Source organism: Leptosomus discolor, chromosome 7 (assembly GCF_034619465.1).
Source record: "Leptosomus discolor isolate bLepDis1 chromosome 7, bLepDis1.hap2, whole genome shotgun sequence".
Taxonomy (NCBI): domain Eukaryota; kingdom Metazoa; phylum Chordata; class Aves; order Leptosomiformes; family Leptosomidae; genus Leptosomus; species Leptosomus discolor.
In genome coordinates this window covers 55,460,745-55,486,850 of record NC_141397.1, presented here as the reverse complement: position 1 = coordinate 55,486,850, position 26,106 = coordinate 55,460,745, and the positions used below count along the sequence as shown (strand labels likewise).

General features: G+C 44.6%; 1 protein-coding gene across 1 annotated transcript in view; it reads left to right on the top strand.

The window, feature by feature from the left end:
• The first annotated feature begins 3,857 nt into the window (after nt 1-3,857).
• ABCC5 (ATP binding cassette subfamily C member 5) overlaps nt 3,858-26,106 on the top strand; it is a 56,581-nt gene continuing 34,332 nt past the window's right edge. The window contains exons 1-5 of the mRNA XM_086468049.1: nt 3,858-3,921; nt 5,371-5,545; nt 21,592-21,752; nt 21,993-22,148; nt 23,589-23,736. Of these exons, the coding sequence (XP_086324175.1) occupies nt 5,417-5,545; nt 21,592-21,752; nt 21,993-22,148; nt 23,589-23,736 (594 nt within the window). The 5' untranslated portion in view covers nt 3,858-3,921; nt 5,371-5,416. The remainder of the gene's footprint in view (nt 3,922-5,370; nt 5,546-21,591; nt 21,753-21,992; nt 22,149-23,588; nt 23,737-26,106) is intronic.

Below are 26,106 nucleotides of genomic sequence, written 5' to 3'. Positions count from 1 at the left end.
GAAGTGCAAGCCTCAGCAGCCAGGACTAAGCATCCCAGCGGGGAAGGGTAAGAAGACGATGTCCTCTGTTTATGAGGTACATAGGAAAGGAGGTTTGGGGAAGAGAGGGAAGAACAGATCTCCACAGGGGTGTCTGGATTTGTGTCAGAGGAAGATGCCTCCTCAAGCACCACCCACTCTGACCGAAGCATGTTGTGTTCTGCAGCCAGCCTTGCAGAGCCCACAGGTCTGGAAGGAGGCGCTGGGTGGGTGGCAAGCCTGAAGTGACAGCTCTCCGCTCCTGTTAGCCCAAGGCATCTCCTGGTATTCCACATATCTGCACGAACATCAGTCCAATCACATATTGCTGCATCTTTGAGGGCGGTTGCTTTTCTTTCACGGCAAAAAGAAATGCTGTTTTGTCCTAGCGCCTCATTGCAATTTTTGGCCAGTAGTAGAACAGTGACTGCACCACCCCATTGCTCCCCCACCCGACCTGTGCAGCCAGCGTCTTCGGGGCTTGCCAGGCATTCGGATACCATCAGCACACAAGTAACTCTCTGCTTCGCAGTTGTGTCTGTAGCAGGGTTTTGTGTGGCTGAGAGTCTGGTCTCAGCTGCAGTGCTGTGAATCCAAACTAGCGCTGCAGTGCTCCTCAAGCTCGGAAAATCTCCTGAAAGGACATCTCTCTGTTTCTGTCCAAAATTTGGCTCAGTTAAGTCACCTGGGCAGCACATGATCCGTATTCCCCAGGAGGCAGAAGCAAGTCCCCAGATCCTATGGGGAAAGATGCGGTAGGAAAGTTGGATAAATAAAGACCATCAGTCCCATAAACCGACCCTCGGTTTTCCTGATCAACCCAGAGATGCTCCATTATCAGCTCCAATGGCTCAAGTCAGTGTGTTTCAAGTGTGGCTTTAAATTTGTTGCTGATGTTGGTTTTGGGGTGTGGGGGAGGAGATTCTGTACACCTCCAAGAAAACTAATTAGCAGGTGTTGCTTCCTCGCCCACATGGTCTGCAGGCCTTGGCTTTGAAGCTGCCGCTGGCTCTTTGGTCCAACTGTGCTTTTCTTGCTGCAGTCAGGGCTGCTTACGGCAAATCCCAGATCTTGAATCAGGGCAAGTTTTAATACTGTACAGGTCTTGTTTATGTAACAGCTGCCATCCCACAGGGATGAATCCGGGACTTGCAGCATTAAAAGCATTAGCTGCTGCCACTGGAGCTAAAGATGTAACTCCTCTGGTTGGTAGCACCAGTACGTTTATATCCTTTAGAACAGATGCTGGAGGAGGCTCGTGACACAGTTAGAAGTGGGTTATGCCAACCTAAGCATTTTCCTCCCGCCATCATACTAAGGGAGTACGTACACTCGCAGGACCGCAGGTGTGAAAACGCTGCTGATGCTGCCGCCGGCCCATCGCCCAGAGCTAGTCTGGGTGGAGAGTACACATCATTATTTACCTGCAGAGTTTTCTACTGGCACTCACACCCTCCCTTTTACTCTCGGATCTGCTCCAGCAGTGGAGAAACAGAGGACAGAACAAGTGTAGGCAGGGCCCTGGCTCCCTTGGCTTAAACAACACTCTCTGCTCATCTTTCCTAACACATTTTGCAACCACTTTGGCATAATGGAGGTTCACGTTCTTCTTTCCCTCTAGGCATGTGATGCAGAGCCTTTGGGCTTCAAGATGTCATCAGCTCAGAAGCAGCCAGCCACCTCTGAGGAGCAGCTCTGGTTGCTTCCACAGCCCAGGGGCCAAAGACACCCTCGCCGTCAGAACAATTTCAGGTCAACACCCTAAAATACAATACAAGTGATTCACCTTGAAGCTTTAATGCAGTTTAATTCTCGCCATCGTTCATACTTTGTCCTTTCTGTTTATGCTGTTTAACTGCGTTGCTCAGTAACTGCACATTTATTTACCCCTACACTCCAATGTGTTTGATGCAGGCAAAGGTCTGTTTAATGATCGTTCACTTACTTTAAATTGCCTCCTGGTCTCTGTCTTAAAATCCACCTTTTACTGGGACATAGCATTTATAAAGCATGAAGTGCACCTTACATCTTCTTCCCTGATAAAATCTCAGCCAAACCAATCGGAAATTGCATGATTGTGAGTTCTGGGGAACAGACTGCAGGAAAATGCAGCAGCTACGTGTGGTCTTGGCTGCTGTAAGGCAGTAAGGGCTCTGCTTCTGTTGTCTGTCTGTCAGTTCCCCTGTCCCAAAATGTTAAGAGCACCTGCAATGGAGCTGATTCTCATTTTTGCCAGAAACAGAGTCGAATCTCCACATGATGTGTAACCATACTTGTTAGGGAGTTCTGAAGGGATTTTCTGGTACCTTATGGGTGCCCTTGGTTTGTTGCTTGCATGGTGACACCTTTTACCTGTACGGCTGGGCTGGCCTGTGGGCTTGGAAGGAATATTCTGGGTTCAGTTTTACTTCCAGATTCCCATCTCCTGTCTTTACCCGCATTTCAGCTTTTCTATCAAATTGACTCTCACAAAGATTCCTGACAGGAGAGCAAGGACTGCAGTGCAAACAGGCACTTGTTATATAAACCACTTAAATGAGGCATCGGCCAAATTTGGCTGGTGGAAAGAAGATGTCAGATGAGGACAGGGTATTTAAACCCAGCAGGGGAGAAGCTACAGCTCAGGGTTTCTTAAGGATATTCACAGTCCTTTGTGAGAGGAAAGGCAGCTGCGCCCATCTCCTCCTTCACCAGCTTCCCCGGGGCTGGGTACCGTATCAGGCTTTACTCAGGGAGCCGGGCTGGGGGAGCAGGGCCATTGCTGCCCCTCAGCCACCACCACGCAGAGAGGCGCGGCCGCAGCTTCCCTACCCCTTGCTCCATCCCTTTCGGTGAGCAAAGCTTGACTGGGAAAGCCCTGGGCCGGGTTCACAATCCCTTTAGCTGGTCTGAATCCCTTCAGAGAGGCACAGCAGGGGCTTCCCTGACCTCCTGCGGGTCCTGCTCCATGCCTGGCTTGCTGCAAGCAGCGTCGCAGGCCTGCGGCCACGGCTGATGGGCGGCACGGTCGCTGCACGCAGAAACCAGCGCTCCAGCCCCGGCTCCGGTAAAGGTTAAGCCCCAGGGGAGGACACAGCCGCACTTTCCCACCCGAAGGGCTGTAAATAACCGGCGGCGAGTGACAGGCTGGCGCAAACCACCCGCCGGCAGAGAGGCGGGTGCAACCGAGGCCGCCGCTCCTCCTGCTCGGCCCGCCAGCCCCTACCGCCGCTCCGCCTCCGCAGAGCGGGCAGCGCCCTGCGGCAGCCCCCGCCGCCGGGAGCAGCGCCGCGGCCTGCGGGGTGTGTGTGGGGGGCGCACCGAGACTACCCTCCTGCTCCCCATGGCTGGGCGCCAGGTCCCCCGGCTCTGCGGGCGGCGGGCCGAGCACCGCGGGGTCCTTCTCGGCCCGTCCTTCCCGCACCGCACCGGGTGCGCGGTACCGCACTGCGCCGCCTTGCACCTCGCCGCGCTGCGCGGCGCTACGTCGCACCGCGTCGCGGTTGCGTTGGGGCGCGCTGCCGCCCTGCCGCGCCGTGCCCTGCCGCGCGCGCTGCCCCGGGGCGCACGTCCCGACCCGGCGGCTCCCGCCGGCCGCTGGCGAACGTTCGAGACCCCCCACGCTGCGGCAGGAGCGGCGGGAAGGGAGCGGGAGGGGCACGGTTTGACAGAGGCGTGGTCAAACGGAGGTGGCCCGCGCGGGGCCTTCTGGGAAACGTAGTTCTCGTCTCCCAGCCGGTGGGTGGCCGGCGCGGCGGTGCAGACTACATTTCTCGTCGTGCGCCGCGCGGGAACGGCCACCGCAGTCCCCGCCCTCCAACCCGCGCAGGCGTAGTGGGGACGCCGGAACCGCTATAAGCGATGCTGTTTGGCTTCGCGGCCGCTGAGTGGAGAAGCCGCAGCGGGGGTAGTCGCCGGGCGGAGGTGAGCGGGGCCGCCCCGCCCGTTACCGGGGGCTGGGGTGGGGGGGTGGAAGCGACCCTTTGTGTGGGTGAGGGGGTTGAGGCGGTGACTTCGCCGCCCACTTTCCCGTGAGGAGGCCGGTGGAGCGGTCGTGTCCCCCCCTCACCCCCAGTGAAGAGGGCTGCTGCGCTGGACACCCCCGCCCCCCCTCCTCCGCCGCCGCCGAGAGCTCGGGGCCATCGCTGTCGGCCCCACCCCGGCTGGAGTCGGGGGATCCGTCTCCGAGCGGGGAGCGCATCTCTTGTTTACGCCGGTGCGGCGGGGAGGTGGGGGGGAATAGGGGCGGGACAGGGACACGCACCCCCTTCCCCCCCCCCCCGCCCCCTCCCCGAGTTGCTTGGGGGTGGCAGGTCGGGGGAGGCTGGCTCGCATCCCTGTACCAGGCGGGATGGAGAGCCGGCAGGGTGCAGCGGCCCCGGGACCTGCTGCTCTGCAGCATCCTCGCCCGGTGCTGAGACACATGGCCCCGGGGTGGGGGGCGGCCGGTGAGGTGGGGCTGGGGCTGGGGCTGGGGTTGGGGAGCCGCTGGAAGGCTGCGTTGGAGGCGACTGGTGTCAGCGGGCGGGGGAAGGAGGCTGTTCCTGCAGGCGGCGGAGAGGTGGCAGCCCAGTGCACCAAGCCAAACCTGCTGATGCAGATTCTGACTAATGTAACTTAATCAGGCTTCTTCCATCGTGTGAGTTGAGGGCAAGTGACAGAATGCGATAAAGCAGAGTTACAAAACAAAGTCTTGCAGTGGGAGGCGATTTTTTTCCTTTTGAGACTGATTCTCTTTTGGGACTGATTCTCCCGTCTGACCTTACAGTGCAATGTGGTAGGTTGGGGGAAAACCTGCAGCACTGAAGATGTGACTCCTTCCTGTGTATATTTGTACTTAATGATAGCGCAAGCCTATGGAGTAAGTGGATAATGCTATAGAGAAAGAATATATTTTTTCTCGAGTGTGTGTAGAATGACTCATTTTATCATGCGATATATCTAGGGATATCAGTTTTGCAAGACTTGGTACTGGTAAGTTGTTGGATATGTGCAGCTTTAGACACTTAAAAGATTTCAGGGATTTGATCTTCCAGGCCAAGTTTCTCAAGGTTTCAACTAAATACTGTAGTTATTACTTTAATCTGTGAGATTGCATAATTGTATTTCAGAGTTCTAAGGGAGGAAGTATGACAGTACTCTAGTGCATTGAGAGTCATTGTACTATTTGGTTACCTCAGGCTATGTTTAAACTAGTTCAGGAGAAGCTAGTCTTGTGTGGGTTTCCAAAGTCACATTATTAGTCCTGTTGTAATGAAACTCTTTTACAATTGCTTTCTGATTTTTATTTAAAAAAACCCTTTAAAAATAGATGACTAAAAGTAACTGATGTTTGGCATAGCATATAATGGAGTGGAATTAATTATTTTTCAGATATTTGAGGTGAAGATACACGTGTAAACCCTGGCGTTTACGGAAGATGAAAGACATCGACATAGGAAAAGAGTACATTATACCCAGTCCTGGGTATAGAAGTGTGAGGGAGAGAGCCAACTCGGTGCAGCATGAAGAGCAGGAAGGGTCAAAATTTCAGCATGCTAAACATAAGGTCAGTTTATTTTTTCATTGTTTATTTTGCAGTTTATGCTTATTAAATTACATGCAGCAGCGGCCTTTTTGCTGTGCCAGCTTGATATAGATTCACTGCATTGAAGGTCAATGATGAATATTCTCTTTTGTGTGGAAGAGGTCATTCCAAGGGATACTGTAGCTATCTTGGTCACAAGTCTGAGCACTTATCCAGCATTTTTCACTTTTAAATGTGACTTTTTAGTATCATTTGAACAGAATAGACTTCTTTTAGTATTCAGATTTTGATGTGAATTCAGGAAATGTTTTAAGCTTTTGTACTTAAGAGAATCATTACAACCACGTAAGAACAGTGAAGAGCTCAGCACAAATCATGCACCATTCAGTGTTGGCAGCTGAAAAACCTCTTAATCATGCTATGTTTTTCTCAAGGATTAATTTTCTAAAGCAGATGTCTAGCTTGCTATAGTAGCAAGACTTTTACTTTTTTCCTCAGATGGAAGCAGTTTGTATTGAACACTTTCTTGTGCATCTTTGTATTTAACATGGTGAGCTGCTGTCATAATTAATTGTAGTTTAATTTGAGAGCTGGGTCTTGAAATAACCACTTGCTTAGAGCTTACATGCCGTTGTTCTGAGCTTCCAAGTTTTAGATTTGTTCTCACTGGAAAGGGTGCATATACCAAGTGCTATAGGGGTAAAAAATGCGCAGATAAATGGAAGCAGCCACACTGGTGAAAGGTATGGTCTGAAACTAATAACCTGTGCCAGTTGAAGATTAAAAATATTAGCTGCTCTGAATGCTAGCACTGATATTTCCTTGCATGTCCTGTTCTTAACCTTTCCTAAAATACTAATGTAGAGCTTTCTGAAACAAAACAAAGTTAATACTGCCTATGTATGATTTTTGCGATGACAAGGTGCTTGCAAATGTGTTGCCAGGCATTCCATGTAGATTGCCTGTGACAGCCCTGGTGTGAGAGGGTTGGAGGTAGGGGAACTTGCTGTATTTGTATGGAAAAATTGAGTTTTTTTTAAAAAAAAGGCTTAAGGGTGTTTTCTGCTTTATACTGGACACTGATATATACTTTAGATAAGGCTTACCTTGTTTCACTGGGGCTTAAAGGGTTTTATTGGGTGTATTCTATGTGGGCTAACAGTGCTGCACTGCTGTGTTTTGAGATTGGAGTGATCTGCTCTGCAGCAGGCTGGGTGCAGTTTGCACTTGCAGGCCCTGCAGCTCACAGTGTCCCTACAGGCTCTATGACTCAGCAGACTATTGCTGACGCTGTTCAGAGGAAGGTAGAGTGTCTGATTGCATTAAAGCAGGCACTGATGCAGAACTAAGAGCCCTCTGGAGTCACAGTGCAGCTTCTTAATGGCATTTACTATGTTGATGTCATGGGCTTGCCATCCACTGTAGGCAATCCAGTAGCAAATCTGCTCTGTCCAATTAGTGGTGACAACAGTGATGCCGTTGGCGAGCAGCTTCATTTCCTGACCAGTGGCAGTGGAGTTAAGCAGTAATCAGCGTGTTATCTTTGCCCTGCTCTGCATCATTTAATCATGCTGATGCCTGGTTTAACTTCATGCTTTGGCTGGAGTAGGGTTAATTTTGTCCCTAGTAGTTGGTATAGTGTTGTGTTTTGGATTTAGTGTGAGAATAATGCTGATAACCCACTGATGTTTTAGTTGTTGCAAAGTAGTGTTTATATTGAGTCAAGGATTTATCAGCTTCTGATGCCCTGCCAGTGGGAAGGTTGGAGGGGCACAAGAAGTTGGAAGGGAACACAGCCAGGACAGCTGACCCAAACTGGCCAAAGGAATATTCCACACTATAGGATGTTATGCTCAGTATATAAACTGGGGGGAATTGGCTAGGAGGGGTGGATCACTGATCAGGGGACTGGCTGAGCATTGGTCAGTGGGTGGTGAGCAATTGTGTTGTGCATCACTTGTCTGTCTTGTGCTTTATTTCAGTCTCTTTTTGTGATCTTCCTTTTCATGACTGTTACTACATTTTATTTTTATTTCAATTAAACTGTTCTTATCTCAATTCTAAGTGTTATTGGCTTTTGGATTCTCCTCCCCATCCCGCTGGGGAGGAGAATCCAAAAACTGGTAACTCTCAGAATTGAGATAAGAACAGTTGGGAAGTTCTCCTGCTGGGGAGGAGTGGAGGTGTGAGTGAGGAGCTGTGTGGTGCTCAGTTGCTGGCTGGGGTTAAACCACAACAACATCTAAACCTTTGAAATGAGTGAAATCAATCAAATCACATATTTGTTTTTTTCTGAAGGCTGAAAGTAAGCTAAATCCTGCATATCTGTACAGTGTGTCATTAAAATCTCTAACTTTGAGGCAGTGTCAGGTCAGCTTAACTCTGTTGCTGTAGTCTTGTTTACCCTTCTACTGCTACCATTTGGTTTGCTGCCTATGACTACAGGGTAGTAGACCCAGATAACAGATTGTGAAACAGGGGTTCTGTAAAATCTGTGATTACTGATGCAAGAAAATGGCTCACCCTAGTTCTTACCTAGAATGTTATCTGGTTTGGTTTCTTTGGAGGAATGAACCTAACTTATCTTGCTGATGGAATTGGCTAGTTGTGACAGGTTACCCATTTTACTTGCTAGTTGTCTTGTTCAGTATGCCAGGGTTGAGTAATTCCTAGCTCAAACATTGGTACCCTTCTTGTTTTGCTAGCTGTATAGCTTGGATGTATACAACCCATAAACATAAGCAGCTCTGAATTTGTTGCTGTGTGCCAGTGAGATTAAATCTTGCTTACTTGCAAAATACTGAGGTTAAGTAAAAGGAGCTGTATTCATAACACCTTATCTAAGTTACATGTTCATGTTTGTGTACCATGCTTTTTCCTTTCTACTTGAAACAAGCTATGATTTCAGCAGTTCTTAGCCTTATCACTTGTGGGGTGCTTTAGACTGTTGGTAACAGGGATAAGCAAAGACTTTTCTTTCCTAAGGATGAGCTTTGCCTGTTTGGCCAAGCACTTCCCCTCTGCCTGTAACAAAAGGTTAGAAACCCTAGCTCAGCTGTTCAGAAAACAGTGTTTCAAGGGGAGAGCAGGGACTGTGCCCTTTGCTACTTCATCCTTTATGAAACCTGTGATTGGGTCAGATGCCCAAGCTGACTTATTTGGCACATATTGGTACAGCTAGTGACAGAAGAGAATGGAAGGCTGATGTGATGAGGAAGGGTATGACCACAGCAGTTCAGATAGAGCATTTAAGCTGTAGTGGAACTCTTTTGTCATTTGGACAAGGGACACTGGTCTGCCATCTGCAGAGACTTTGGGCCTCAAATTTCTTGTAGAAAACTTAGCTCAGGATTTGGAACTAGCTTATCCAGAAAATGACAAAGCTGTAAGCATCATCTGTATTGCAAGTAACAAGCTGCAGGCAGATGAGGCTGTTATTTCAGCACTGACTTCAGATCTTTGTAGAATGCAGGTTTGGGACTGTTGCAGCAGAATTATACTGCATGAACTAGACTTCTTGCTAACATGTTGCATAGGTACCGCGTAGCTTGTAGTGAGGTGGGACCGCGTAGCTTGTAGTGAGGTGGGACCGCGTAGCTTGTAGTGAGGTGGGACCGCGTAGCTTGTAGTGAGGTGGGACCGCGTAGCTTGTAGTGAGGTGGGACCGCGTAGCTTGTAGTGAGGTGGGACCGCGTAGCTTGTAGTGAGGTGGGACCGCGTAGCTTGTAGTGAGGTGGGACCGCGTAGCTTGTAGTGAGGTGGGACCGCGTAGCTTGTAGTGAGGTGGGACCGCGTAGCTTGTAGTGAGGTGGGACCGCGTAGCTTGTAGTGAGGTGGGACCGCGTAGCTTGTAGTGAGGTGGGACCGCGTAGCTTGTAGTGAGGTGGGACCGCGTAGCTTGTAGTGAGGTGGGACCGCGTAGCTTGTAGTGAGGTGGGACCGCGTAGCTTGTAGTGAGGTGGGACCGCGTAGCTTGTAGTGAGGTGGGACCGCGTAGCTTGTAGTGAGGTGGGACCGCGTAGCTTGTAGTGAGGTGGGACCGCGTAGCTTGTAGTGAGGTGGGACCGCGTAGCTTGTAGTGAGGTGGGACCGCGTAGCTTGTAGTGAGGTGGGACCGCGTAGCTTGTAGTGAGGTGGGACCGCGTAGCTTGTAGTGAGGTGGGACCGCGTAGCTTGTAGTGAGGTGGGACCGCGTAGCTTGTAGTGAGGTGGGACCGCGTAGCTTGTAGTGAGGTGGGACCGCGTAGCTTGTAGTGAGGTGGGACCGCGTAGCTTGTAGTGAGGTGGGACCGCGTAGCTTGTAGTGAGGTGGGACCGCGAATACGCTGCCTCTGGTAGTCAAGGACCACTGGTTAATGACCAGTGGTGGTGACCACTTCTGGCAGGGCTACAGGTACATTTGACTGATCAATAACATGACTCATTGGTTTTCCTGTTGCTTGTATTGCTGCATTTTTGTACATCCTTCTCAACTTGAAGTGGACAAAAGATCTTGATTGCCTGATCAAGATCTTTTTAGGTGAAAGACCTATTTTACTACTGAGCCAAGTCCCAGAGCGGTTTTTTGTGTGTCTCTTCTTTGTCTTGCATAAAGGTTGTGTTCAACTCTGCTCTTTCTGTCGTGAAACCTCCATACTGGTGTTCAGGTTTCCTGCTGAAAGGACGCTCTAATGGGTGTTCATGACAATAATGAAAAAGAACTTGCAATTCTCTCCTTAGAAGCTTAAATGCTGTTTGGTCACAGCCTGAAAGATCACTTCTTTGAAAGACAGAAGCTTTTCAAATAGGCTTCCTGGAATCATAATTGAAATCATGCTGCAATATAAGTAGGTCTAATCCAACGTTTCCTGGTGCTTAATGGGAATGTTGCTATAGAAATTTGGACCTCTGAAATAGACACTCCGGGACTGAAATTTGAGAAACAATTTTTGTTTGGCTTGTGAATGCATATGTTCACCTCATGAATAAGTTTCTGCAGTGTGTTCTTATAACAATTGATTTTTAAGTCTTTGTTGGAGACCTTAATGTAACTTACAAAATAGGGTGTTAACTACATGTTTCCAGTGCATAATGCCATGCTAATTTGGCTTATTGTATGTGGGGCACGGTTCTCCTGAATGAAGGTAACCTGTAGGTGCACTTGCTGCCTAGCACTATAGTCAGTAGTCTTCATCTGTAAGAAGCTGTTATATTACCAGTGAATAAAAATTAAGAGATGTTTTCAAATACTGATTTATACTTAGACCTTTAGAACTTTTTGTTCTCAGAATGCTTGTGTGCCTTTCAAGTTGTGTCTGAAATAATTGTGTTTTTTTCTCAGTAAAGCAGCGTGTCCTGAGTAGGAGAGCAAATCCCATTGTGCCCATGAAACATGCTATAAAATGACAGATGAGGAGGAGAAATAATTTGTTCTCAAAGTGGTTTTGGAATAGGCTAGTCTCAAATGTAGACTTCATGTTGATTTGATGGAACAGCAGATGATGAGAGTATTTTGCTCCCCTACCCCCTTATGTTCACAACAACAGAAGAGCATGTAGAAGCAGCTTGTTCTAATGATGCACAATGCTTGTGAGAACTCAATTCTTGAAATACAAGTCCCTAAGTTAACAATGCTAGGGCACAAATTTCCAAATTGTACTCAAAGCTGTAATTGGTTCTGACTGGAATGTAGTGTTCAGGAATAGGTTCTTGCTGCTGAGGCATGATGACTGCATCTATACCATCTGTGGTAAGTCTCAAGTGCAAATTGCTGTGTTTGAAGACACTGGGCAGTGTGGTACTGTAGAGATTGCTTTAAACATGCAGGAAAAATGTGTTAGCAGTGCTTCTGATAGCTGAAGCTAATACTCCTGTCCTTGCTTTGATCTTTTATTTTTCAGGTTTGTCTTTGACAGCTTTTGCCTAAGACCGCAGAGAATGTGATCAACTTGTTGGAGTTGATGTGAATCTTTTAAGCACTGATAGCTTTGAAGTGATTTATCACTGAATGTCCAATAGTCAGAAAACTCTGCCTCTCAACCTCCCTGGAGCATCTGAAGTGTCTGAACCAACTATACTGAACAACATTCAAAAATAGGAATGTGAACGTAGCCTGCGTACTTGTGCCTTGGCACTCCATGTTCAGAGTAGGCCTTCTAGACAGCTTGACTATAAGCTTTTAGTTGTAGCTGAAGCTAATGGATGTTTCTGTATTTTTCCAGAAGATTCTATATTTTCATAACCAAGTAAACGCAGAACTTTAGGAATCACAGCCTGGGTAGGCTCTTAAGGTCTGTAGGTGTTCTGAATCAGTCTCTACACGGCAAGATATTGCTATATGCTTGCCACATTACAGTTAGAAGCTGCAGTAGTTTGAGCTGATGCCAGTGCTCACTGCATGAGGTGAAACTGCAGTTGACTACATCATCAAGATAACTGGCAGAGTGTTAGATTAATTTTAATTGCCACCCAGCTGTTTGGCTGTGCTAGGAGAGATGTATAAAAGCGGAGGCAATCTGGATGTGTGTTCATGTATTTCTGAAACTTGTAACTGCTGCCATCATGCTCTATATGGCTATGCTTAGCAGCTTGAGGATCTCTTGTCTGTTAATAACAGACTACACACAAGTGTGGTCTTAGATACCTTATTTTCTCAGATCATAGCTACATAGAATGTGAGGAAGTACTCAGTTTAGGCAGTGTGGCCATAAAACATTTAAAACTGACAGGTAAAGGTATATAACAAAAAACCAGAATTCTTACAGTAATTCAGTGTTTGAGTGTAGTGCATTTGTGACTCTGCTGCAGAGTCTGACTGCAAGGAGATACTTATTTCCTGAGGCTGTTACTATAAAATACTATTAAACCTCCTTGTACTGTTGTTTGACTCTTCTGTGAAGTAGGAAAGAAAACAGTGTTTGTCCAGTGATCTTTGGAAGCCTTATAAGCCTGTGCCAGGTTAGGCATGTTCCTCTGTGGATCCTGCTTTGGTCTGTTTTCCCATGCTGTGAACTAACCACTGCAGCGTGAGGCCACTGATGCAGGGAGTAGGTATGACGTATTCTGCTAAAATGAACCAGTTCCTACTAATGAAACAGGCAGTGTCGGATCTGTTACAGTATTGGTAACATCAGCTCTGAAGGCTAAAAATCTACTGCTGTAGTTGAGCAACTGAAGTAGCAGGGAATTTAGGTGACTTGGTGACTAGACTCTGCAGACTGTGCCTGTAAGAGGAGCTGTGTAGCCTTACTCTCTTCGTGGCTAAAGCCTTAACTGAACAGTGTATGGTGTATACTGTCATAAGAACAAAGCATGATGTAGAGTCTACAGCTGATACAACTTGTGTGGAGTCTGAGTATGCGCAGTATAGTGCATAGAAACATACTGTTCTAATAAATCCCTAAAATTGAGGGGCTGGGGAATTTCTGTTTTGGAGCAATAATTTTCCTACAGTTTGTTATTCTAGAGCACTTCTAATGGGTAAGCAAGCTGAAGTGCCTGTAGGCTGGGGCCCTTGGACAAAGAGAAGAAGTTACTTGTACAGGTCACACTTCTGGGGAAAAAGCAGCCACCATAATGTGTCATGCTGAGAAGAGAGAGATGGCAGGAAGGCAAGGGTAAATGGAGCCAAGGCCTTAAATGTAAAGGAAAGTTAGAAATAAGGAACACATGAGCTCCCATGCTGAAGGAGGCTATGGTGAACAACGCATGAAACTGAAGGGTAGCACCCCTCACACCCAGTTTCATTGACTTGACTGCTCTGACAATGTCTAGAATATTTGAATGAATGTATGCTTATTAAAAACTCTAGAGAATTTGTGTTGTAAATTTGATGATGCTCAACCTTTCTAAGCACTGCACAGGAAGGAAATGAAGGTGGAAACTCTTTTGCCTTCCTTAGCAATTCTACTTTGATTTACTATTATGCCATCTAAAAGTTTTTAAGGGATGAGTAGACAGTGCAGCTCTATCAGGAGTGTGTAAAAATGCTCTCAAGTTCAATCCTGAACTCTTGTTCTGGTGATTCTTTCAGAAACTCGTCTGAAGATTCTTAGAGCAGTCAGCAGAGCTGAAACTCAGGGAAGCTCACATAAGGAGTTCAAGAACGCAGATCTAGATGAGTGATGTGCCTGCATACTGAAGGCGTGTTTTTCTCTAAATGTTAACTATTTTTACTTTCAAGTGAAATGAAAGCAAAACTTAAATCTGTCTTGTCAGTAGTTCTGTTATCTTTGAAAACTTTGAACACAATTAGACTGTGTACAGAAGACTTGTGTTGCTTTCTAAAGATGCATTAATTCTGATATGCCTAAAGAACTGAATGTATTATCTTGATTAGACTCATATGCTGTCAAGCTGTTTTACTGTTGAACTTCTGCTACTAAACTACTCACTAACTAGACACAAAATCCTTGACTTGGTTGTTGGTGAGTGTTTTATGATGATTCTGTAACCACTCTGAAGTGATTATCTCTACCTTGTCTTCCATATGTATGCATGTGTATCTACCAGCTGAGAAAGGAGCATATCCATCAGCTGGTCGTGTGTCAAAAGTTTACCTGAAACTTGGAGGGGGATTAACTGTACCTGAGAAGCCTTACACTTGGTAATAGGAGGAACAAAGGCAAAATCCTTCACTGGGTAGAGACATTCTCTAGAGAAACATGGTGTTCTGGTTAATTCATGGCTTCCATTTAAAGTCAGCTGTCTTCTTTAGTGCAGTAACCATCCTTTGTCTGAGACTTAGCCACATGATAAAACCTCGATTTGGTCATTTGCCAGCGTTGTCTTTGACTACTGGTGGTTGTTGTTCCTTTGTCCAAAGCAGATTTGTAAATCAGCCTGCTCATGACCAAAAGTGGGTAAGGAGCAGATGAATTGTCAGTGAAGGAAAGCTTGCAGTACCTTTTCCATTGTACTGTTCCATAGTAGGGTTGGAGACATTCTGCCCTATGGCTGTCTCAAACTCTGTGTGTGGTTGTAAGAGTTGCCAGGAGGATTTAATGGATCTGCTCAAACTACTGGAGAACTTAACTTGAAATGAGTCAAAACTCACTTATATGCAGGCTGTTCTGATACTGAGACATGGAGATGGTTGGTTGTTTTTAAACATTCATGTCCTAGTGGTAAGGAATAGTCAGTTGTGGTCTGAACTACATACAGTGAACAGGCTGTTTCATAAACAAAATTGGTGTTTCAGTCCTTTTTTGAAGACTAGGGTTACAGTATTTCCAAGTCAATGTGTTTGGAGCCCTGAGGTGTTTGCTTTGTTTACTAGTTCATTTGCCACTCGAGTGGGGTACCCCTTGCTTTTGGAAGGCTGTTGTATTAGGCTCAGTAAATGCTGTGATGTCAAGGCTTCTGCCATCACTCACTGGTTGTTCCACTCCACAGAAGTCTGAGTTTAAAGACTCCCTGGATACTCCTGGTGTTGTACTAAATTGACCTGTGTAGCTTCTATTGTGACCTAGCTTAGGCATGGCCTGAGTAAGGGATATTACTGGAAGAACATCTCCAGCACATGGCAGGCTGTCTGGATGTGATTCAGGATAGCAGACCTTACCTGAGCAAGTCAGGAGCCAAATCCTCAGCCTGTGCTGTGCTAGTTTGCTCTGCTTAGTGAGGAGTTAGTTTCTCAGCTTTGTGGTCAGAGCACACATAGGGTGCTAATTCTGTAGGGCAACTTACAGTTCAGGCTGATCATTATTTCCAATTCCACAGGAGTCTGCTGTTACTCTGCTGTTGGTGTGCATGAGCTACGTAGCTCCAGTGCTGGATGATCAGTGTACAACCTGATAAGATAATGAATACTAGCTCCAATGCAAAACAAGACATGGATTTGTGTATACCAGAAGCCTAAGCAGGTGCACAGCTGCTAATCAGATGAATACACAGCAGCTACTGTTGCAAAATCCTAAAATGAACACTACGTGCCAAACTCCGCATTTCTTGGGTTGTAGGAGTAAGTGAATTTGCCACGGAAGAGTTTAGAACATCTCATCTCAATGCTAATGCTTGCTGGAATTCAAGGGCAAAGTCAAATAAGCAGTGTTCCTGGAAGAAATTGATATACCTGTCCTCAGGAAGGACTCTGTGTGTCAAAAGTGGACAATATATGTGACTAAATACTTGGGCTCATCACAAACATACACACCCTGATCTTGTTTAGCTGCAGAGCTGCAATATCTGTGCCAAGCACTACTGGGAGATTTCTGATCTAATCTGAGGATGTGTAAACTCAGGCTTGCTTTAAAACCATGATTCAAATGCAAATTAAGCTTCTGCTAATCCTTGCCCAGAAGAGCAACTGCAGAGGTCTTGTGTAATGAAGTCACCTGTAACTGTTAGAGTGAATGACTCAACTTCAAGCTGTTGAATCTCTGAACTCTTGTGGCAAGTCAGAGCACACTTCTGAACAGCTAATACTCTTCCCACTTAAGAGAAATATGGCACTTATTCCTGTGTTTGGCTATATGGTTGGTGTTGTAAAGAGCTCTTCTTCCCCATAGCAGAAGCTGGGAAGGCAGCAGAGACAGAGCTTTCCATTTATACTCCACTTGTCAGAAAGTGGAAGAAAATGGAGGCCCTAACTTCCTGACTTAGCTTCCAGGACTGCTGCAGTGAACTGTAACCATAATTTCTAGGCATCCGAAGCTATCTGGTGGTCTCATCTTGGTGCTTTGTGAATTCAGCTGTGCTGTCTGTACTCTGCAATCAATGTATGCAGGTGTCTAAAGGATCAATGCCTCCTTCCTCATGCCCATTGTCTGTGATCTAGCCCAGTGCCTGCTCTCTGCTTCTCTGCTGCCTCTCCTTTAGGGGGACAGCTGGTATGGGTGGATGATACACCAAAAAAGTCTTAAATAGGCTCATGTTCTAATCAGGCAGGGTATTGTAGAGCATTCTAGCTACAGAGCAGGCTGGGAGACTAATGCTGCATATCCCCCTGTTGATACTTCAACAGATTTTGTGCTGCATCAAATCCAGTGAAAGAAGAAGAGGAAACTGCCTTAGTGGAATATAAAGTTTATAGAGCACTTGCTGCTTAACCAAGCAATGGCAGATTTGACAGTGTTTGGACCTGCAAACCTACTTAAATTTTGGATGCTCCTGGGTTTGACTTCCAGAAGTCTGGACAACGCTGCTATAGGGGTTGCCTATGCTACCTGCAAAACCCCTACTTTCAAGTGGGGTTGTGCTTGGAAAGACTTGGAAGAATTTCTGGGATGAGGGATGTAATTGCAACTTTGGAATACCTCTTCCTAGACCATTGTTTTATTTTGGTTTGGTTATCCTAAAGCTAACTGGAGCAGTTGATCTTATTCTTCCCCAGCCTGTACAAACTAATAACTGATCTTGTTTTGAAACACCAGTCCTTGAATGAAGCCTCTTAAATATTTTACAACTGCCGTTCATCCTGGAGTTGTAATACAGAGAATGATTTAAGCACTGAGCAGAACTGGTGATCATATAGTTCTCCTCATGTGCCCTCTTAGTCCTGGGCTCTGTTGTGCTGGTCTGTTAGTTTCCCGTTTGCCTCTACTTACTGGGAACTTGAACAAAGGAGTGAGGAAGCCTGCTGAGCTCTACCTTCTAAATGCAAGAGGTGGGAGTTCCTGTTCTGCAGCATTGCCAAGTCTGTTCTTTACTACTTAAATAAAACAACTTTAAATCAACCACAACAGCTTTTGTCTTCAATATCAATTACAAGGATTAATAAAAAAAGCCTTTATGTGTCTGCTCTAGTTTTCCATTGGGTAGCAGTAGGACCAGAAGGGATGCAGCTTCTTCCCTGCAGTGATCTGAGCCCTGGAAGATGTTCTGCCTTCTGGAAGAGGAAACAATAGTTGTTTGGTGGCTGGGGTTTGGGTCATAATATTGACTGCATACACATCAGATTCATTCTCTGCAAGATGAGTAAGGGATGGAAAAATCTGTTTTGCTTGGCCTCCAGGCTTGTCTCATTTTGCTGTTATCTGATGTTACAGTTGTCAAACCAATAAATTGCTACTGTCTCTGTTAAATATGAGATTGCCTGTGTGAAGGCATCCCCCCATACAGCATGGCTGCCTCCTTTCTCTTCACCTGCTCTCCATCCTCAGAGATAAATGCCATGCTGGCTACTTAGCAGGTTTTCAGAAGTGTCCTGTTTCATGTATTTGAGTTTGCTTGTCTTTCTGTGTAATGTTCCTGATGCTTCTCTTCTGTCTTGCTTACCTCTGACATCATGTATATTTGACAGCTTTGTAGCTTGGCTCCTACATTGTCTGCATTTTCATGGCTGCCTTACATGACCTTGGTATGTGGATTGGGAATTTGATACTGCTGTCTCTAATTTAATGAGCAAATCTTTTTCTTTGCCCTTAAACAACTTATTTTCCTCACCTTACCCAGACTTTGTCATGACATGTCTTGAGCCAACTGTGTCATCTTTCTGGCTCTCACATTACCTTATGTGCTTACTGTTGCTATGGCCAATTAGTTGGACAAGGAAATCATGGTAACAGGTGCTGGTAGGAATTTGTTGCTCTTTCAAGTTGCAGAAAGTCAGAGGGGGCAGGTGTGCTCTGTGGTAGCAGCACCAGCCATGCTTCTCTTTGTCTGTCTGGGAGCTGGCTGTGAAGGTAAAAGAACAAGACAAGATCATGTGTGTAGTGATACTTCCTCAGCACTCTCCATGCTCTTAGGGGTTGCCATCGGGATTAAAAGTTTAACTGCTTTCTTCATCTGTTGATTTTCCCAGTTATCTGTTGATTCATATCACCCCGCACCTAGGTGTGCCACAGCTTCATAAAATGTGGAGTGCAGAACCATTACCCTCTGTTAGGAGCTGCCTATGGCTTCAGAAACATTTTTGGAATCCAACAGCTATTAATAAGATACTGGGTAAATGATTGCTGCTGCCCTCTGTCATGCATTTGATGAGCATGATACGCTTATCCTTTGTGAATTTAATTCTCCCATTTTTAGTCCATTTGTGCATTTGAACTTCACAGCATCCTATGGCAGAGAATTCTAAATTTAAGTGTGCCTTGTGTGAAAAACATTGATTTCACTGAGTGTCCCCAGTTCTTTTGTTGTAAGAACAATTGGTGATCATTCTCTAGTTCTCTTCATGTCATTCATGACTTTATGGACCTCTCAAATACCTGTACCATATCTTTATTCCTCTTTTCTGTTCAGCTGAAAAGTCTTAAATTTATGCTTGTGTGGAAGCTGATCCAATCCCTACTATTCTCATTGTTCGCAGAAATACCCTTTTTGAACTGAAGTGACAGGGGACTGACTGGTGTTCAAAAAGGAGACAAACCGTAGTGGTATGGTAATGTTTCCTGCTTTGTAACAATTCTTCATTGTCTTTTGTTCTTGATGATGATGATTAGTGAGCTGCTGTTTTTCAAGAAATGTCTGAATGATTTCCCTCTATCTCCAGTTAGTGATACCTGATTTAGGCTTGTTTTCTTTTTGTGAGCGTTTCTTTAGAGTTGTCAATGCTGTATTGTATCGCCTACTTCATTGCTTGTATTGATATACTAATTAGTGGCTGAATTAGAAAAACTGCTGTCTGATTTCTGTTTGATAGTGCAGTCGTGATTTATTAGACATTTCTTTCAAGACCAGTGCTGGAGCCTGTTGTATCACATTGCTAATGACTTCTTCAAGGTTTTATTTTCAAAGAAAGCTGTACATGCGTGCAGGCAATTGGGATACCGCCAGTTGATGAACACCTGAAAAATAATGATTCAGAAACCTAAATTAACGGTGCTGGGGTTGTTGCTAGTTTTTGTATTCTAGTCTTTTGCTCTAAAATGCATTGCAGAACTGCTTGGGAGTGCTCGTTTCTTCCTGATAAACTTTATGCTTTGAAGATTTTTCTAATGTGATGCAGAACTGTATGGTCTTTCTTAGAACCTTAATTGTACAGTGGTGTGATGCGTTTGTTTCTTGATAGTTGTATGTGGGGATTTTGATGACCTTGCCAAGGTGGAGATGAGCAATGTTCTCAAGTAGGGATTTGCGCTTACACTTGCTTATAAGGCAAGGAGTTATAAAGGCCTTTCAAAGGCAGTGCCTTAGTCTCTTATCAGTGCATCTTTTCCACCTTTGCTGAGAGAATGCTGTTGAGCAGCTCTGGAGAGTTCAATTATTTTTCACAGTGAGAGTGTTTAAGTACGTTATCTTTGCACAGCCTAAAAATACAGTATCTTGTAGTTGTGCTTTCTTATTAAAAAGATATTGTTGTTTGTAAGTGCTGAAAAACTTTTTTTGCTGTCAAATAGTGTTTTTTGTTTTGGAAGACTTTTTTAACTTACAGGCACTTATTGTGTGCTCTGAAAAACAACGATTCTGCAAATAGCCTGTGGGCATCACTTACAAACAAGCACGTTATCAGCAATAGGGTGTTTGGGCAGATCCGCCTGGGGCTCTTGCCAAGGGTAGCATAGCAAACTAGCTATGAATTCCTCTTCTGTAACCAGAAAAGCAGTGGTGCAGAACTTTTCCCTACTGCTGAGTCCTTTGAGACGTCTTTGGCAAGTCCCTTATTAATGCTGATTTGGGTAGATTTAGTAAGGCAGTACTGCCCTTAGTGAGTCAGTGATTTAGTAAAATTGAGTGAGAAGTCTTTTAATTCAGATTTTAAGCGTTGCATATTTTTGAGTCACTCCATGTGTCATAATGTTGTAATGCTCTTTTGTTTTCATATTACTTTGCTATCTTCTTTTGTAATCACAGTTTTAGGTTTAGATTTTTGAGATGAGGACCGATGGATTGTTGACAATATGCTTAGGCACTGTTTAAGTACTTTGGTTAGATAAATAAAGGACAGATTTATGCTATTTATCAATTTCCTGTTCTTGTCTTTCACATGGGGGGAAGCTAGGTGTCTTAATGTGCTGCATGCTTGTATGTTAATGTAGTACAGACTAAGCCTCAGATGAATGGTGTCATTTCTGACAAAAATTGTGATGTGAAGTTAGGAACCAAGTGCTTGCTATTGATATGCATTTAGTGCTTTGCAGATACAGTGCTTGTAGGAGGTTAAAAGGCACTTACTGTTGCTCTTTTAAAAGGAATAAGATTGCTCTGTTAAGGCAACTAACAAGGATAAACACAGCATCTCTGTTTGAGACAGCCAGGAAGATTTTTACGTTGGAACTGAGTTTTTTTCCAAAAGTAACTCTATTTCAAAAAAAAAAAAAAAGGGAATACAAACAGGTAACGTGGCACTGTAAAAAATGGTCTGTTAAGTTAGGAGAATCAGTAGTGAGCCCTCTGCGAGTATAGATAGCAAGCTAATCTCCTCTGATAGTTTTTTAGCTCCTGATCAAAAGGTTTGTTTGAACTCTGCAACATTTTGACTGCTCCATACTATTGCTGTTTCCTTTCTCCTCTTAGATTAGCATTTAGGTCTGCCTTTCACTAGGGCTGTGGAAAGACTCCCCTGAGATAAGGCTTGCCTTTTAAGTGGTTGTTAATAAAGTTGCTGAGCCATTGAGAAGCGTGGCTGGGAACAGAGAAAATTGTCATCTGTGTTCCCTTTAGTTTAAGGAAAAAGAGAAAAAGCAGGAAACGTGATAAAAGAAAGTACAATTCTGCTTAATGCGTATTCGTTTTCTGACCTAATCCAAGGTATTTTTGAAGAAGGGACTTCAGTAGTATTCTGAAAATAATTTGAATTTTCTGTGATAAGAATATCTAAATTGCACTAAGAGGGTGTAAATTCATAAGCTAGTCATTGATTTCCTGAACTAATGTCATAGGTACTCGATTTTATAATTTTTCTCTATTGTGTTTCCTGTGGCAGGATGCAAGATTAGTCTGGTCTGTCCATTTATCCTTTGAATGTACAGGCAAAATACTGGTGTTAATTTATGTTTTACAAATGCAGCAATGTAATGCGGATCTAGAATGTGTGCCTTCCATGTCTTTGCTGCCAGGCTGAAGCCTGTCCTCTGAGAAGTGTAAATGATAGTGGTTGCTGTTGTGCAATAATATGCTGAAAAAAGAGGTGTGAAGTTGCTGGAGTCAGGAGTCCTGGACTTAAAACATAGTTTTGAACTCTGACTCTGCTGTCTGTCTTGTAAAAGCAGATTGAATGCCAGGATGCCTTGGAAGCAGCTGCTCGGGCAGAGGGCCTGCCACTGGACACCTCCGTGCATTCCCAGCTGAGAATGCTGGACGAAGAGCATCACAAGGGCAAATACCACCATGGCCTGAATGTGCTGAAACCTATTCGGACTACTTCCAAGTAAGTCTTTAGGCTACAAAAGAACTGATACAGCATTTGCTTGTCAAACCAGTCACAAAGTAGGATTGCAGCTGTAGGTCTGCTGACTGATACTGAAAACATCAGAATTTGTTTAGCAAGTATGACTGGCATGGGCTGTTTGGTACTCTGAGTTCTTTCAATGAGTGGAGGCTTTGTTTTTCTCAGGGATTTTACAATTCTGTTTCCTTTTCCGTTTGTGATTTTTTTTTTTTCTTTTAGACACCAGCACCCTGTTGATAATGCTGGACTTTTCTCCTGCATGACCTTCTCCTGGCTCACTCCTTTGGCACACAGAGCGTACAAGAAAGGGGAATTGTTTATGGATGATGTATGGTCTTTATCAAGGCATGAGTCTTCAGATGTCAATTGTAGAAGGTAGAGACACTTTGTTCCTTGTTATTTTCTTGTTTCCTTTTTTAGTCATAGAATCATTAGGTTGTAAAAGACCTCTAAGATCTTCACATCCAACCATCAACCCAACACCACCATACCCACTAAACCATGTCCCAAAACACTACATCTACATGGTTTTTGAACACCTCCAGCGATGTCGACTCCACCACCTCCCTGGGCAGCCTGTTCTGATGTCTGACCACTCTTTCAGTAAAGAAATTTTTCCTAATGTCCAATCTAAACCTCTCCTGGCACAACTTGAGGCCATTTCCTCTTGTCCTATCACTTGATACTTGGGAGAAGAGACCGACCCCCACCTCACTACAGCCTCCTGATTTCAGGTAGTTGTAGAGCGATAAGATCTCCCCATAGCCTCTGCTGCTCCAGACTAAACACCCCCAGTTCCCTCAGCCGCTTCCCATCAGACCTGTTCTCCAGACCCTTCACCAGCTTCGTTGCCCTTCTCTGGACATGCTCCAGCACCTCAATGTCCTTCTTGCAGTGAGGGGCCCAAAGCTGCACACAGCATTCGAGGTGCGGCCTCACCAGTGCCGAGCACAGGGGGATGATCACCTCCCTGCTCCTGCTGGCCACGCTATTTCTGAATACAAGCCAGGATGCTGTTGGCCGCCTTGGCCACCTGGGCACACTGCTGGCTCACGTTCAGCCGGCTGTCAACAAGCACCCCCAGGTCCTTTTCCACTGGGCAGCTTTCCAGCCACTCATCCCAAGCAGTAGTTAACAGGCAATGATGTTGTATTGCCCTAGAAAAGCAGCACTGATATTTTGTTCTAACTTTCTCAGAATAGTGAGTTTTGTCCTTCATAGACCACTTCTTCCTGCTGCACGGTTTCTATACTTTTGCTAGCTTCAGTGACTTAGAGGATTCTGTCTCCAGGAGTGTTTTGCAATTGTTTTCTGATTTTGCATGTCTTTAAACTATTTTTTTATCAAAACAAAGTTGTTTCTTAAGGCTGCACTGAAAAATCTTGTGCTAAAGTAATGAAAAGTCATACTGACAGTAGCAAGGTAATTTGAATATGGGTCAAATCTTGTGATCAGGCTAACCTTTTATGGCTAATGAGAACTTTTCTCAGGGTTTGACTCCACAACTCTTCTGTCAGATCAGCAATGAAAGACTGTCAAGTCAGTGTATTAAGATTGCCAAAGACGCTCCAGGCGAAGCAAAAGGCATTGAGTTTTTCATCCCTCGCTTCTGTAGAAGTAACACAACATAGATATTTCAAGATGCAGATATTTCTCTCTACTTCACAAAATGTACCATGTATTTATTTCTCTTGCTATCCAGTAATTTTTGTTGCTGTGAGCTAGGAAGTGCTTGGAATTTTCATGAAGTACCTATGAAATTGTACTGTCTCTCATGGTGAAAAATTTATAACATGAAGCTTTTGTTTTTATTAGGCTGGAGAGATTGTGGCAGGAAGAACTGAAAGAAAGTGGGCCCGATGATGCTTCTCTCCGGAGGGTTGTGTGGATTTTCTGCCGTACCAGGCTCATCATTTCCATCGTGTGTCTGATGATCACACAGCTCGCGGGTTTTAGTGGACCAGTAAGTAATACCCATCCTTTTTTTTAACAACCCCAGAGGGCTTCATCTCATGGCCAACTGTAAAATCTTAAGGTTTCATTGCAGAATCACTTAAATGTTTTGACTAGCTAGAAATTTTGGGGCAAAATTCCAGAGTGATTCCATAATCCAAGATAGGTTTTCTTCAGCTGGTGGATCAGTTGCTGAATACCGAGGCAAGTTCTTGGAGAAGGGAGGGGGAGATTAGGTATCTTGGAGGCAATGCACACTTGTTTTTTCTCTTTGGTTTTGAATATAGTTTAAAGTTCTTCCTTAACTGGTATGTGGTGGTCTTGCATAAAACTCTTATGTCCAGATCTTTTAATTGTTTTCCTTTTCTTTTTGCAATTCTGTAAATTTATCTTGGAATAAAATTCAGTCTGATAAAATGCTAATCTTAGATTATTGGCATTAATAGCACAGTCTTCAAGGAGTGGAACGAAACCATTTTATTAGAGCACTAATTAAAAACTAATGCGAGCAGGTCTCAAAGTCTGTGGGTATAGCCTTTACTGATCCTACAGAGAATGGTCAGACAGGTTTCATGTAGAAGCGTTAGAGAAAATTATTGCCTCTAGGAACTGCTGGTGTTTGTTGCTATGGGTCGTAATGAAGATAACAACATATGGGACTTGACATTCACACCATTTTTTGTCACCTGTTTGTTGCACGTGCTGTGCAGATTTACAGTTGAAATTTTGACTAAATTTATTCTCTACACATTTCCCTTGAGGAGTAGGAGCAGTATTACTGCTAGTAGTACACGTTTCAGTGTGCTGGTAAGCTGAAGGTTCATTTCTTGGGTAAGTACACTTGGGTGCACTGTTAGGTGAAATGTCTTTTTAAAATGTTTTCCTGCTTTTAAATGTCTTATCAAAATGATGTTCTGCTTTTTAAGCCTTATTAAAATTTGCCTTGTTTCATGTAACTTGAATAACAATAAATGTTTCTGTGGTATTGTTTTCTTGGTAATAGTTTATAGTAGCTTGTATTATAAAATATATGAACATACTTTGGTAATTAACAATAAATCATGATTAAGGTTTTAACAGCACTAGCTTTCCCCAAGAAGAGCTTCTGTCATTGTTTCACTACAGGGCTTTCGTAGCTGCTTTTATCTTTAGCAAAGAGCTTGCAGCAGGGTTGCCCCTAACTTCTGTAGTGTGATTTTTCTCAATTTGTCTCAGCTGAACTGCTGAATGAGAGTGGGAGGGGAAGGAGAAAAACAAACCAACTTGACTAGGCTCGGGGCTACTGCTGCAACTGATGCTTGGTTTAGATAATTTTAAATTATCTATAGACACTTGTCCATTTACAGGCAACCTTATTCATTTCTCTGAATAAGGAACAATTCCCTTTTGGTTCCATCATTTGGTGTGAAAAAATAAGTCTTTACCATCCCTCCTCCCTGTTTTAAAAAATGGCATGCCTCAGATATGCCTATGCTGTCTCCTCCTGAAAGTATCAGTGCTTTCCTGTATTGTCACACCCTTTCAGTCACCTGAAGGTGAAAAGGGAGATCGGGAACAGCGCTTGACTTGACCTCATGTATTGGTGGAAATTATAACAATGGAGTTAAACACTATATTAAACATCAGAAGTTTTAATTGACTGTCTATGACCTTGAAATGCCAGCCAACAGCTGTGGCTTTACTAATGAGCATTGTGATGGTTATAACTGGAAAGGAGTTGTTGTAGCCTTCCTGTGTGGGTGCCTTTTAAATATCAGATAGATCCTTCAAGGGTCTTCCTCTTTTTTAGTTTAATAAATTCTGCATCTGGCACAGTATCCAAACCTGTAACCTGGTGAGACAGCTGCTTGTGTCAGACTGCATTGTAATAACCATCAGAATGTACTAGTATAGGTGAGATATTCTTTATCTCCAGGGAATATTTGTGGCCATTTGATCAGCTACCAAAACTTTCAAGTTTGGGTTGAGGAGCAAAGAAGTTTTTTGATTACTAAACATAATCAGTTTAACTCCAGGTCTGAACAATGTACCCATTGCAACTGTTCAGAGCTATTCTTCCTGTTTGGGAGATGGGGAAACTTGCTATCTTAGTGGAGTACAGCTTGATAGTTTGGTCAGTTATTGGAGGGGGGAGTGGTAAGCTGTTGGAGGTAAGTTTCCCGATTTCCCAGTTGGCTCCAGTTGCAGCCTGCCCTGTGCCGTCGCACACTGGCTGCAGCAGGGATGCCGGCACTGCAGTGGGACCAGTGACAGAAGCTGTTCTTTAGAATTTTCAGGATGGCTGTTTTCTGCGTCAGAATGAGACAGTCCTGCTGAGCAGAGCCAACGCCAAGAGCGAAGGTAAGGTAATGTTTATTCAATGGGAATGCTTAAGACAGCC